Raw genomic sequence first — 13,801 nt, 5'->3', positions numbered from 1 at the left:
TTGGAGTGGCGAAGGGAGGGCTGCATTCACACCCTTTTTCCAACCGGGCTGGTGATTGTATTGGCAGTATTACTTGAAGACAAAATACGAGATTCATGATCAAGATGATATTTATTGGATATGATGGTTGTCTTTTGTACGCAAATGACGGGCGCTTGTGTGTGCGAGTGTAGCATAAGGTGAAGGTAATACCCTGTGGGTACATTTTATATTTTGTTGACATACTGAGTCGAGCAACAGTGTAAATTCTATCACAATAGATATTTATTATAGGAAAATATTGTAGGGCAAATAGTAACATAACTAAGCAATGACGATATCTTACCTCGGGAGGTTTAAAACTAGAGTAGTTTACTAGTGTTTTAAACTGCATTAGCGGTATTAGCGTCTCATGTAACTGCTCTGAGTTGATAATCCGATTTCCGAGTGTTTTGCTCGATGTTTTTTTTTTTTTTGGATGTTAGTGCAGTATTAAAGTTATATGATTTGAGTGCTTATATAGTAGTTTATAGTTGATAGTTCAATTCTCAGTAATCTGATATTTCCTCTTTTGTGTCGCTATGTACAGGTATAAAAAGAAGATAAATTTGATCATAATGTATTATACACAGGTAGTAAGATATAAATCATTGGTCAAATTATTTAACAGCTAGTTTGATAGTTTATCAAATTACTTGTGGTCAGTAGCATAATTTGCATTTTTTTTAATACGGTGTATAAAATTGGTCGAATAAAGATATATCAACTGACCTTAGATTTTTTGTCACACAGTTTAGCCTTCGGATAGTTATTTGCTGTGTAAAATACCTATCAAAATCCTCAACCTGCCTGGGTCACTGCTCCCAATGCATTTTCCCGGCCCCTCGATGACTCAATTTACAAAAATTGGTTTGTCCAGGGATTGTCAGGTTTTAAGTTTCCTTTATCGCGCGCACACCAGGAACTAGTCCAAGCATTCGATACAAAATAAAAACATGTCTAGTTGAGAATGACTTACAAGAAAATCAACTGGATGTCTTTCTATTTTCTTTTGTTATGAAATCTAGAGTTATTGAACTAAGTAGGCCTAAGCCGTTTCAAACTAACGACTTTTTTTTTTATTTGGTCAATATTTTGCAATTATATATACGCAATGTGAAGTGCCTTTTTTTTTACAGAACCAACTAATATCTTGGTTTTGCAAACTGAGCAAGAAGTAGTGAGGAAACGATTTTTCAACGCAGCTCACGGCAAACACAATTCTGCAAAGTCTGTTTCTTTGGGATTGTTTGTTCATTGTTTGATATAATATTGCTTGCCAGAGCTAGAGAGGGTCAGTCTTCTTTGGGTTGCAGACCAGTAAATAAACTGCCATAGACCCCGGAAAAATACAACTCTCCAAAGTGTTTGAGACACACATCAAATCCAAGCTTAGTTCATCATCTTTCATTTTCTGTTCAATTTTTGGGGGTAATCCAATGGCCTATGAGTGAAATTTCCATCCAAAGATGATCACCCCTAAAATAAGGCCTGAATTATTAGCCCATCGCAAAACGAAGCAATTTTAGGGCCCAATTTCATCCAAATTTCACAGAAATACGAGTTCGCTGTCCTGTTCACGGCTTCCACCCTTCTGTTTACAAACCCTGAAGTTCATGGCCCTCAAAATGTTCTAAAGCGAAAGCATTGAGGGCATGTGCGATTTGGACAGTGTAGGCAATTTCGGGCCTATTTTCTGGCATCCTCTGTTTCCTTGTTTGTGGCGTCGTCGTCAATGTAATATAATTATAGTCGCAGTCGTGTTCATTTCCTGAACAACTTTCCCCAGGCCCTGGATGAAGTAATGTCATAACTATGTATGCGCTTTGCATTGTTGAGAATTAAGGGTCAACCCCATCTTCGTATAATCTTGAGCCATTGTCTTTAAATTTCCATTTGACATTAATGTTTATAAGCTTTATAGAGATGAAACTTTTTCAAGGACACTCGGTCGAATGTTTCCTGCGTATTTTGATCTTGAGGGGGAAAATACTCAATTTCCTCGATTTATATCCTAATATACGCCATAAAACGAGGGATTAGTGTTCTCGTTTGTTCCTAACGTTTTTTGTATAGTTCCTGGTTTATCAGTTTCAAACATTTAATCCTTGGAGGCCAGTAGCAAACGAAAGAATGCCGAATTATTTTTATTACTTCAAGGTTTTTCAATCGTAGATGGATATGTGGGTATGTCGAAATCTCGTTTCACTTTCGATTTTCCTCTGATTATAAAATTTCTCAAAATATTTCCTTGTCAACAACTCCGAGTTTTCCAAAAACCTCGAAAGAATGTCTCGAAAGGCTGGTTACACTGTATTGAGAACCGCATACAAAATACCCCAACATGACATAAATGTGAGAGTGCTGGAGGTATACAATCAGGAACAAAATCCACACATCAATGCCAACAACGCGCTGCTGAGCTTGTATTCACTGGTCGGCCATATTAAAATGTAAAAGAGGGTAAAATCTTAATTTTTGGAAATTAAATTTAACAACTTGCCGCTACATCTTGCGCTGATGAAATTGTCTGACGGGGAATACCCGTCTATATCCAAGACGTATTTCGTAACAGCAAACAGGGATTTTCCCTGGCCCCGTATCTTATCAGTATATGCCTTGCCGTATAAATGACTAGCACAGAATACCAGGTGATCAGAATTCCGCTGAATGCGTCAGCTATCGCACCACACCGTGTACTGCACTGCACTACACTACATGAGTGATACAGAGCATCCTTCCAATAAGGTAGGCACACAATACTTGGTGGTGCATGAAATATTATTTGATATGGATCATAATTCGTAGTAGACGCTAAGGCGAAGTCAACGTTATGTTATCGCAAATAAGCACTGTGCGTACATGTACTATGTACTTTGGGCAGACACGATCATTGGTCTTATACAGGGAAGAGTTCAACCCGAGGTGTGTGTATAAAATGGCCATTTGTATGCACAGTTTGTTCTGCGATATGAGCGCATGCATCGTGAAGGATTTCACTGATTGCTCTTATTTCAGTGGATTTCATTGCCAAAAAGGTCGTTTTATGATAAATTGACACCTGCACATTAATGTTGATGTTTTTTTAAAGACAATTTAGCATTATTTGTTGGTGTAACGGCTCTGAATGGATGTTTGAAAATGACAAAATATGCATTACAAACATCATAGAAATGTCCACTTTTTTTAAATGGCACCACAACGCGACTTAATATTAAATAGAAAGACTAATTTACATTCTTCCAAAATCAGTTCGTCTGTAAACAATAACCTGTTTACCTGGGTCAGGGCACATTGATTTTGTTCAACATATCTAAGAAAAATATCGAACTTCAGATGATTCTGCCGCTATGACTGCTGGAAATGTTCCTGCCGATTGCTCAAAGCTTCAATCCCCGATGTACATGTAAACCCACGTAGTATACGCGTGCAAGTTTGAAATGTTTATCGGCTTTCTCTTCCTAATTATCTACAATTCTTGAAGCTTTTGGGGATAATCTTATTAAAATCACCTTATTTATACAGATTTCTATTTTATTTTTTCTTGATATCCTGTAGTATTGTAACCCTATAGTTTCGCAATATTTGTAACTGGTCTTATTTTTCTGTCATTGAAATGAATCTAGTCGAATAATCATATATAGAATGTTATACCTGGAAGAAATTAAACACATTTAAAGTTGAAGAATTCGTCATCACTATTTTCTCCCAGGTGTGCATAGTATTGCGTCACCCAAAATGCTGTAGTCGATATCGCAACATCTCTGAAGGGAAAATCCCCCGTTATTTCATAATGAGATGAATGACTCACTTTGCCCAACAAAAACATCAGATTTCACCATCAAAACGGCCTCTAAATTACTAAATACGCCACCTGCGGTACAAGTAGACATCGATAATTAAGATGGCTGTACTGAAGTTTACTTACGATCCGGATGAAAAGTGAAAATTTCCCGTTCAATTCCGAGAGCTCCCCTTGCGATCGTGGACACGTTAAATTTCAGACTCGTGTTCATGTTTGAACGACGCGATTTGGTCTTCATGCCCAGCGTACATTAGATGGTTCCCGTATCCCGAGTGCGATTCCGTTACCGAGCGCGCGTGATGCATCGATATGTACATGTAAACCCACGTAGTACACGCGTGCAAGTTGGACATGTATATCGGCTTTCTCTTCCTAATTTTCTACAATTCTTGAAGCTTTGGGGGATAATCTTAAAATCACCTTATTTATACAGATTTCTATTTTACTTTTTCTTGATATCCTGTAGTATTGTAACCCTATAGTTTCGCAATATTTGTAATTGGTCTTATTTTTCTTTCATTGAAACGAATCTAGTCGAATAATCATATAGAGTGTTATACCTGAAAGAAAATAAACACATTTAAAGAAGACTTCGTCATCACTGTTTTCCCCCTGGTGCGCATAGTATTGCGTCACCCAAAATGCTGTAGTCAATATCGCAACATCTCTACAGGAAAAATCCCCAGATATTTCATAATAGATGCATGACTAACTTTTGGACTTTTGGCGGCTTTTTATAGCTTAAACAAATATTTGAACAAGACATGGATTTAAATCAAAAGGGGGGCTACCCGTGTGTAGTGCCAAACAGTAGTTTAAATTCGTGCCGGTGAATTGGGGGGATGACCAAAAAAATAAATGCACGGTCGTGCATGGATATTCAAAAAGCGGGGGGGGGGGGGGGGGGGGAGGGGGGTTGCTGAACACCACATTACACTAGGGGGCGTTCTTCATATAGATGTATATCAATGTAGGCCTATACATCAAAACGGTGCATTTTCAAAGCTTCTGTACTTTGTTTCTCCACTTTTCAGTGCTATTAAGTACATTTTGGTTGCAAGGTTCGGATGTTCTAATAATACCTCAACATCTGCGATTTTTTTTTCTCATAACGAACAAGTGGGGGATGATTCTAATGCACATCCCCCGGTCTAAAAGTGGGGGATATAATAACACCCCCCCCCCCCCGGAGGATTTACGCCTCTGGTACCAAAATCAACTTCCCGATGGATATACTTTCACTCCTCGGAAAAGTATTGCATTATCAATCTTTATTTTGGTCATGTATCCGGGTTCATGAACCGTGATAAACAAAACGGAATGCCATAAGGTCATATAAGGTCATAGTGTTCGACAGCTATGTCTGCACATAATACTGCCGCTCCTCACGTGTACATGAGTTGGGAAGTCTGTTGTATGTAACTCTGTGCATGTGATGTACGTGTGCCACTATGTACAAGGAATAAATGCTAATTGCTATTTCGGCTTAATTGGGCCCAAGAGACTTTGGCTGAGTCTGATTATGTATGCCTCATATTTCCTTCCTCCTCCTTAACCATTTGGCTGCAGGTAGGTGTTTAGCACGGCAGTATGATGTTTTCTCATGTAATTTGTAAAACTAATTACAGCATTCTGTTCCCTGGAGGGCACGGGGCTTGTGTTAAATTATTGATGGTTTAATGTTGATGTTATTGTATTTGATATTCAAATTAAACATTATTGTTTAATCAATTTGCAGTTCCGGGTTTAATTCATTCGTTTTCCAAGCCTATTGTGCAATCCTTCCCTTCGTCTTTTCCTGCAATCCTGTTGACCCTGTCCTACCTTTCCATGACCCCCCCCCCTCCCCCTTACCCCAACCCACCCACATGAAAATTCCCCACCATGCCTCTCGAAACACCAACAGCTGTTTCTCTAAGCACACCCGTCTCAGTATAGCTGATCCTGCACATCCACTGACTGCTTTACATCTCACAGTTTTTTTTTCCTCTCTGATGATTTTTAAAATCTCACAGTTTTTTTTCTCTCTGATGATTTGCTTTGATGGACACAGGTTAACCACAAGATAATGGACGCCTCCTCCTTCTTGATGGCTCTGCTCCTCTGCGTGCTCCTACAGGAGACCGCCCTTGGTATGAAAAAAACTAAAAGAACTTCCCAAAATCTTCATCTTGATTTTGTTTTTAACAATCGTGCTGTTTAGATTAATCGAGTAGGCCCTACATAGTCTTGGCACACTAAAAAATGAGATGTGTTATATGGAAAATAATTTATCTCCGTTCTGTGTGGAAGAGTCCTAACTTTTATTATTCCAGAATGAAATTCTCAATGCAAGACTGTTTAATAATGGGAAAAATTAGTCAAGCTAGTCTCAGATCACAAGAAATTCTCGATTCAAAATGGATATTTACTGGAAGTCTTTTTTTCATGCAACCGGTCTACACACTGGTCCGTCTTTGGCCAATTCAAGGGCGTTACGGGGTAATCCTATACGATAGCACTGCCCGGATATCTTCAACAGTCTGTATCCAGTCTGAGTGACAACTGACAGTCAGTCTGTCTGTCACTTGGGGAGTCAGTCAGTCAGTGAGACAGTTGAAATGATGATTATAGGTTGGCCCCTTGGGACCATGGTAACAGAATGAGATTCTGTAGAATCCAGTACACTGTATGGATTGAAATGAAACCTGAATTCAAAACAAAACGAATGCAAAACCATGCGTTAAAGATATCTCATCTGAAACAAACTGGAACCCCTTTTTTGTCTAGGGTCTGCCGCAACGCAAATCTACATGGAGACGACAGGTGTCTGTGTAGCTCCCGGGGATGCATTTGAGCTGTACTGTACACTGCGCTCGGCATCCAGGAAAGATACACAGGTATCATTCGGCAAGGGATCCACGCCGATCAACGACACGAGCCACACCCAGGTTCTCGCCTTCACTCCAATGTGTCGGCAGATCGACTCGGACTACAAATGGGACCTGAAGGTGAGGCTGACAGTGCATGCTGCATCCGTGACCGATGGGGGCGTCTACTGGTGTCGGGCAGTAGAAAATGGCATAACGTACACATCGAGTGCCACCGTGTTTGTCCAACGACAATCCGGTAAGAGAACCATGGCATTTCACGTATAGGCACCTGCTATTCTCTTTGTGCATTGAATCGCCGTGTGAGAGCAACCTGAAACGCACCTGGGCTGCGTTCCATTTACGCAAACGTTTGCGCGAGTGGAACGCCGACCTGCAATTACATATCTCGGTAGAATCGCGTCGGCAGCATGTGAAATATTGTCCAATTACATGATATACAAATGGACGCGGAAGGCGCAAAATCTGAGACAACATTTCACATTGCGCAACATTTCCCATAGCGCAACATTTCGGATATAGTACCCGACTTCCGCAACAAGTTATTGAGTAACTTATGAAGTCATTTTAGGTGATGCAGTCACTCAATGATCTTCATAAAATCGGCTTGTATGTTACTTAATCTATTTATAAACCCATTCAAGTGACCGAATTTTTAGAGCCTCACTTTTCAATAATTATGTTAAAGGGATCACTGAACCTCTGTGGCGTTGTTACACCCCAACTATGTAGTTGGGACGATCCCAGCTATACAGTTTGGATCGCCCCGGCTGTAATACAAAGTCATGTATTGTTGGGACTGCGCAACCCATTGGGACTAAACAGTTGGGACCATAATTATTTGGGACTGCCCCAACTGTACGTTGTGACCGTTGTTGGGACTGCCCAATTACAGTTGGGAACATGATAGTTGGGACGTGGCAGTGCTAAAAAGGTACGCACATTATATCCCCATGTATCTCAAGGGGATTTTCAGTAAAATGTTGGAAAGGAAAACAAGGTTTCTATCAAAAACAGAGCGTATACTATTTACCTTTCATCAGACCAACTTTGAGAGCATTTAGATATTACTTTACGATTTAATTTACTCCTATAATCTAGAGTTTGAATTGGCCACTAATTTGACGGCAAATCTGGGGGAGACTGTCACTGTCCCGCTAGACCGAAAATGCGACCACAAAGCTCCAGTCCGAGTCACCCGAACGAGCAGGGATGGAATAGTCGAAGAGCTACCCTACCGGTACAGCCACGAAGGTTATCAGAATGCGTACGTCGACAAGCTAGACGGCGCGCTCATCATTCCAAACTTCAAGTGCACGGACGCGGCTAACTACAATTTCAATGTAATGGCAAGCAGGGGCTTGGAACCTGTGTCCACGTCAAAGTCCATTGACATAAATGGTAAGATTAAAATGATATATGTAAACCAAATAGGTATGCTATACGATGCATGACTTCTGATGTATGTAGTGCACATGTACATGTACATGTACATGTACATGATGTACATGCATATTGGTTTACAGGGTGAGTAAATAAAGTGTCACTTTGGATTAGTCTCCCACAAAAACGGGAAAAGTTACCAGGGTTATTTTCAGTCAACAATCAGTCTGGGCATACGTTCACTAAAATTTGTCTGCAACAGCTCTGCAGACCATCCGTGTTCTTCGCCTCAACTATGCATTGCTTTGAATGGCAGACAAATGGAAGGTCGAGCGGCAGGACAGTGAAAGTGTGAACCTTATCTGTAATTCAGATTCAAGTTCAGTAAATGTAATTCCATTTCATTCATGTCCTGTCCTGTTGTTACTTTATTTCCTTCATTGTCCAGAGGCCCATTGTTGCTATTGTGTCGATAGCAAGAGGCCTATTCTTAACATTGTGTTGGCAGTGTTTTCGGGTAGTCGCAAAGAAAGGCCTGTATCCTATTCATGCATAGCTGGATATCAGTGAAAATTTTACTGAACGTGATCAATACCCAGACCGATTATTGTTGGCTGAAAAAAAAATCTGGTAACTTTCCCGTTTTTTGTGGGAGACAAGAACTAATCCAAAGGAACATTTTTTTTACTCATCTTGTGTATACTCACTTAATTTCAAAGAGTGTACGTTTTCATTTTGATTTTGTAGGGAAGATAACGTATCTGTGTCACGAACAAATCAGCACAAAAACTTGCAAAAATTAATTAGTAGCTTTGGTCAATTTTCATACAGCTTCGTGTAAAAGTTGCTGCCCAGAGGACGCGGTTCCGGTGACTCCAACCCTCAAGAGTAAGTTTTTACAAGGCCAATAGATCTTTCTCGGGGTGCGCCACCTTGAAAATATAAGCGAGGCAAATAACGCAAAATGGTGGCTGTAACTACTTTGCGAGAGTTATTCGTTCACCGCACACACTATTTACGCCGCCAACTTTACTTGTCTCGCTTTGATTATCAAGATGGCGTACCCTGAGTAAGCTCTGTTGAGTTTTTTTCCGTAGAAAGGAATGGGTTGTCGGGGCACTCTAGCCCGTAAACATTATAAGGATTATCTGGGGGAAGTATGGCAATCAGCACTTGTTTCAACTGTCATATTATGTTTCCATTGTTTCGACTGGCATTTCCTCATTATGAAGGAAAGAGATGTGTGTGGTTTAATGATTTTTGCCGAATATGCCAGACAAAAGGCATAGACATGTTCGTTAAATGTTTTCATTAAAAGTTGGTTATTCAAGCAGAGAGAGGCTTAATATACACATTTTACATTATATTAACTTGCATTTAAAGCCTCGTCCTCTTCACGGTCGATGATCGCCAGTGCTCTCGATTAACTCGAGGTGGTGAGACACGCACATACACACCCACACTTGTTTCACATGACTAGTGTGGACTTTCCATTGCTTTCGTGTAGTTAAGAAAAACCAGTGAAAAAACTCATTTTTCTCAAACTGTGAAAACTCTTTCAACCCAATTTTTTTTCTATGATTCCCTTTAGTGTTTCTCTTCATTCTGCTACAGATAAACCTAACCCAAAAATGCCTCTAAACCTGTTTTCCAGAAATGGGGAAACACTGTGTGGACGTGGGGTAAGTCCACACAACGTCGGTACTACCTACATTATGTGGACGTCTTTTGTTCGGAAGTCCACACTGCGTATGTAAGACAAACTCACCCATGGACACCCACACACACAATTATGGGCAAGCACGCGGTCGTACTTTTCACATTACGTCTGGCAAGGCAGTACCTGCCACTTTCGGAATAGCGTACTTTTGTATCCCAACTTGCGGAAATACCGTACGTATACGGTACATTGCTTTATCCAGCCCAAGTTTTATATCGGCAGTCTTTCGCGTATATGCCTTGCGCCCCCAAACAAAGTCATAACAACCTGTGAAAGGCCAAAAGAGCTCGATATCTCACCAGTCACTCAATTTCCTTCTGTTCAACATAATATTTAATAGAAACTAAAATAAGGTGAATTTGTTGGGGAGGATCGTTGATTACAAACCACAACACTCCTTCACTATTTGAACTGAGTTTCTTTCTCACTTGGGTACAGCAACTGGCCAGGCTGACACCGGTCGCAAAACCAATGAAGCACCGGGAACCGTAGTCGCCCCAAACCAAATGCTGGATGCAGAGAATCAACCGGATAACGGCGCTTACATTGTCATAGGACTCCTTGTCGTCTGGGGGATCGCCGCCCCCCTTGTTGTGCATTTTTGGCACCGGCGCAAGAACCGTCGATCCTCCAGGTGAAACGTTTGTGTCTTAACAGATTAATGACTATAGTAATTGTATATAATTATACATGCGTCTATGACATCGGTTCAAGGATTAAGGTTGACGTGGGCATACAGGAACTTCTGAAATCTCCTTGTCTCGTTATGGACCCATTTTCATAAAACTGAATGGTTCCAAGGGCGGGTCCAGAACACAATTGTGGGCACCAAAAAAAATGTGGTGCTCCAAAAAGCGGGTCCTAAAAATTACGGCGTGTTGTTCGGGCCCCCGCTCAAGGGCCCCTATTTTTTTTGGATTCTAGATGCTTTGTGCAAGCTGAGGCAATTTCTGACCATTTTAACCAATTGTTTTTTAGTAAATGTGTACGGGTGCCTGCCTTTATTGCGACGTCACTTTTATTTTTTAAAATGGTTCATGTTGTGGGCCATGGTCCCCGTTGCCCCCCTCCCCTTAACGGTTCTTGGGTGCTGAATGGTAATAACATATCAACCGATATGAAAACCCACTTGCTCATGGAAGTATGTTATCATCAGCCCAGGGCAAGTTCGCGCAAGAACTATTGTTGACCGTTGGTTAACCATAGCTCGACTAAAGTTAGCCCGAACTCTGTCTAGTCGACTATTTGGAACCAACCTACTGGGGCTGGTTGCATCGCTGGTAACCAATAGCCGCGCCCATTCATAACGTACAGCAGGGAGCCAGGATCCAAGAGTTTTGCGATGACATTTGACCAGCGTTTGACTAGAGACGTTCGCACGTAGCTATTAGAGCGCAGGCGTAAGGTACGTCACAAATCAACCACTAGTCGACTAATGGTCCTTGCCCGAACTTGGCCTCAGCTGACAATGACGTAATGCCGCGCCGCACTATAGTTGTGTGGATTTTGATAGAACAAAAGTACTTTAGCATTAATGAACCCTACAAAAAAGGAGACAGTATTTTCAATTTTGCGATAATGCAAGAGAAAAGTTTAAATATATTTCGATTCAGAGATGAGGGGAGTTTATACACTCTAAAAAAAGTCCCTGGTCAGATTTTATCCGAAATCTGTGTCATATGCATGTATTTGACCTGATACTTTCAGGGTCACAATTCTATTTTTTTCCAATTCATGTTTCCCGGTCTAAATGATATTTTTGCCGAGGTTGACCGAGCGGAATGTCATTTTGAGCCGAAAAGGTGACCATTTTGACCTTGAAATTATCAGGTCAAATTATGACCCGAATTCCGGGTCAAATCCGATCCAGGACTTTCAAGAGTGTGTCTGAATTATAACATTCAGATTGTTTCTTGTTTTTGACAGTACAAGCGATGCAGAAGATGGAGCGAATGGAACCAGGGAACCGCTTAATATACAGGTGATCTCAAACGGCCAAGCCCATAGCCAGTGAAAATAATGAGGAATCAATCAAAACTGGACACGGGCCGAAACAAGAAAACAAATTCGCCATATTTATTAGGTTCAGAAAATAGACGATTCAGGGCACAATGTAAAAAATGAAATGTTTTACAAATGTATAAAGTTCCAACGTTCAAGGTGTTTTTTTTGCAGCATTAAATCATAGCAAAACCTAGAAAAATCCCATTTTGAAAAATTCATTACTTTTAGGTCTGCCTGATTCGCAAGAACACGTCATACATTTAAGCTCTGGAGTGGTATTCACAATTACTAAGTCAGCTTTCAATGCATATTTGAAGCCACTTAAGGGTTGTAATTATCATCCTATGGAGTGTAAAGCAGCAAACCAGAAAAGTGGGGGAATGAAAAGAAAAAAAAGAAGAGGCCGTAAGCCGATATTATGATTGTAAATTTAGCTTCAATCACACAATATAAAGTGCCAGAAAGGTGTGTAAAATGCTAGAGTGAACTCCTGCAAATCATTGAAGAGCATCAAATCATAGCATCAAATGCTGCCTTCCAACCCCCCCCCCCCCCCCCCCCCCCACTTTCTAGCTTTGCCTAGACCAGTCGAAAAAAATAATGGTAATCCCTTTTCCCAATACCAATATCCCATGACAAAATCTTGGGGTGGGCCACTGGCGTGCTTGACCAAAATATTACAAAATAAATATAATTACCTTTATCTTTAAAGGTGGATTTGTAGTGATCAATTCCTACAGTTACTGAGAAAATTGAATTCTCTACTGCAAATGCCTTATCAACCTCAAAAGCCCTCTATCGTAACATTTCCCAAAATATAACTCAAAAACAAGAAGAATATCATAACTCAAAACGAACTGAACTCTTAACTTTGAAAAAGGCTGATAGGCTTATATGTAAAATATAATTGTGTATATAAGATAAGTTTACATTGAAATTTAACAATCAATTAAATAATTAAACTAAAATGATGTAAATGTGCTTTGAATGGATGTCATTATCAAATACAAATCAGAGTATTAAAAACTATACATTAAAATTTGTATTTAAGTGGATGTTAAAACGGGTGAGGGCACTGTTTTTCTAACTACTAAACTCAAGTTAGAGCCGGGATGGTCGAGTTTTTGTATCTCTCAGCTCTGCAACGAGGAATAATTAGACTAGAGAAGGTGATGTCCGTAGGTTTTCTACCCGTACTATTTGATTTCTGAGGAGGGAGCATATTTCTAAGCCTTTGAGAGGTTCATGAGTTTATGTTTAAAACTTTAAAAATGTGATTTCTTCAAGATTCCAAAGTAGGAATTCTTAATAGTTCTAGGGCCTTAGAGTACCAATCATTGTTTATCTTTCGAAATGTTTCTTCTTCTTTTTTTGGTACTAATTTTATGTGAGTCTATTCGTGAACAAATATGTGTGCTATGATTTTTGTCTAACATACACTTTATATTAAAGTGCAAACGTTCACATTATTTCCTGCAGGAGTCAGCTTCAAAATCTGTTCCAGTTTTTAGTACAGATCATGTGTCGAGATCAATACTGTTTTTTATCTGGACATCGAAAACTATTTGCATATTTCGTATGACGGTAGTGTTTATGTTCTTGTTAAGACTTGATTTGACTCCTGCGGAAATATGTACAAGAAAAATAATACCGTTATGCTGCACTGGTACACATTGATGCACGTGGGAGACCAAAGCGAGATAGACAATGCAAACTTATAAACATTTTCACCCTTGAAATGAATCATTATTTCAAGTATAAATGGATTTTTTGAGGAGGCAGGGCGAGAGAAATAAGTTTGTTTTGGGAGTAGCTAAGGTAGGGCTACATTAATGCCCCCTTTTTCCAACTGGTGTGTGCCGATCAATTCTTGAAGACAAAATACGAGATTCATGATCAAGATGATATTGATTGGATATGAGGGTTGTCTTTTGAACGCCAATGACGGGCGCTTGTGTGTACGAGTGTAGCATATTAAAGGTGAAGGTAACGCCCTATGGG

At 40.1% G+C, this 13,801-nt stretch overlaps 1 protein-coding gene across 1 annotated transcript; it reads left to right on the top strand.

Annotated features, from left to right (window-relative positions):
• The first annotated feature begins 2,679 nt into the window (after positions 1-2,679).
• LOC119741159 lies at positions 2,680-12,355 on the top strand. Its single transcript, XM_038216861.1, has 7 exons — positions 2,680-2,766; positions 5,877-5,955; positions 6,593-6,931; positions 7,795-8,094; positions 8,908-8,964; positions 10,235-10,430; positions 11,723-12,355. Exons 1-7 carry the CDS (start codon positions 2,689-2,691, stop codon positions 11,808-11,810), a joined length of 1,137 nt encoding a protein of 378 aa, XP_038072789.1. The 5' UTR covers positions 2,680-2,688; the 3' UTR covers positions 11,811-12,355.
• The last annotated feature ends 1,446 nt before the right edge of the window (positions 12,356-13,801 follow it).

The sequence above is a fragment of the Patiria miniata genome, unplaced genomic scaffold, assembly GCF_015706575.1.
Source record: "Patiria miniata isolate m_02_andy unplaced genomic scaffold, ASM1570657v1 HiC_scaffold_5, whole genome shotgun sequence".
Taxonomy (NCBI): domain Eukaryota; kingdom Metazoa; phylum Echinodermata; class Asteroidea; order Valvatida; family Asterinidae; genus Patiria; species Patiria miniata.
This window is presented reverse-complemented; position numbering and strand designations above follow the sequence as displayed.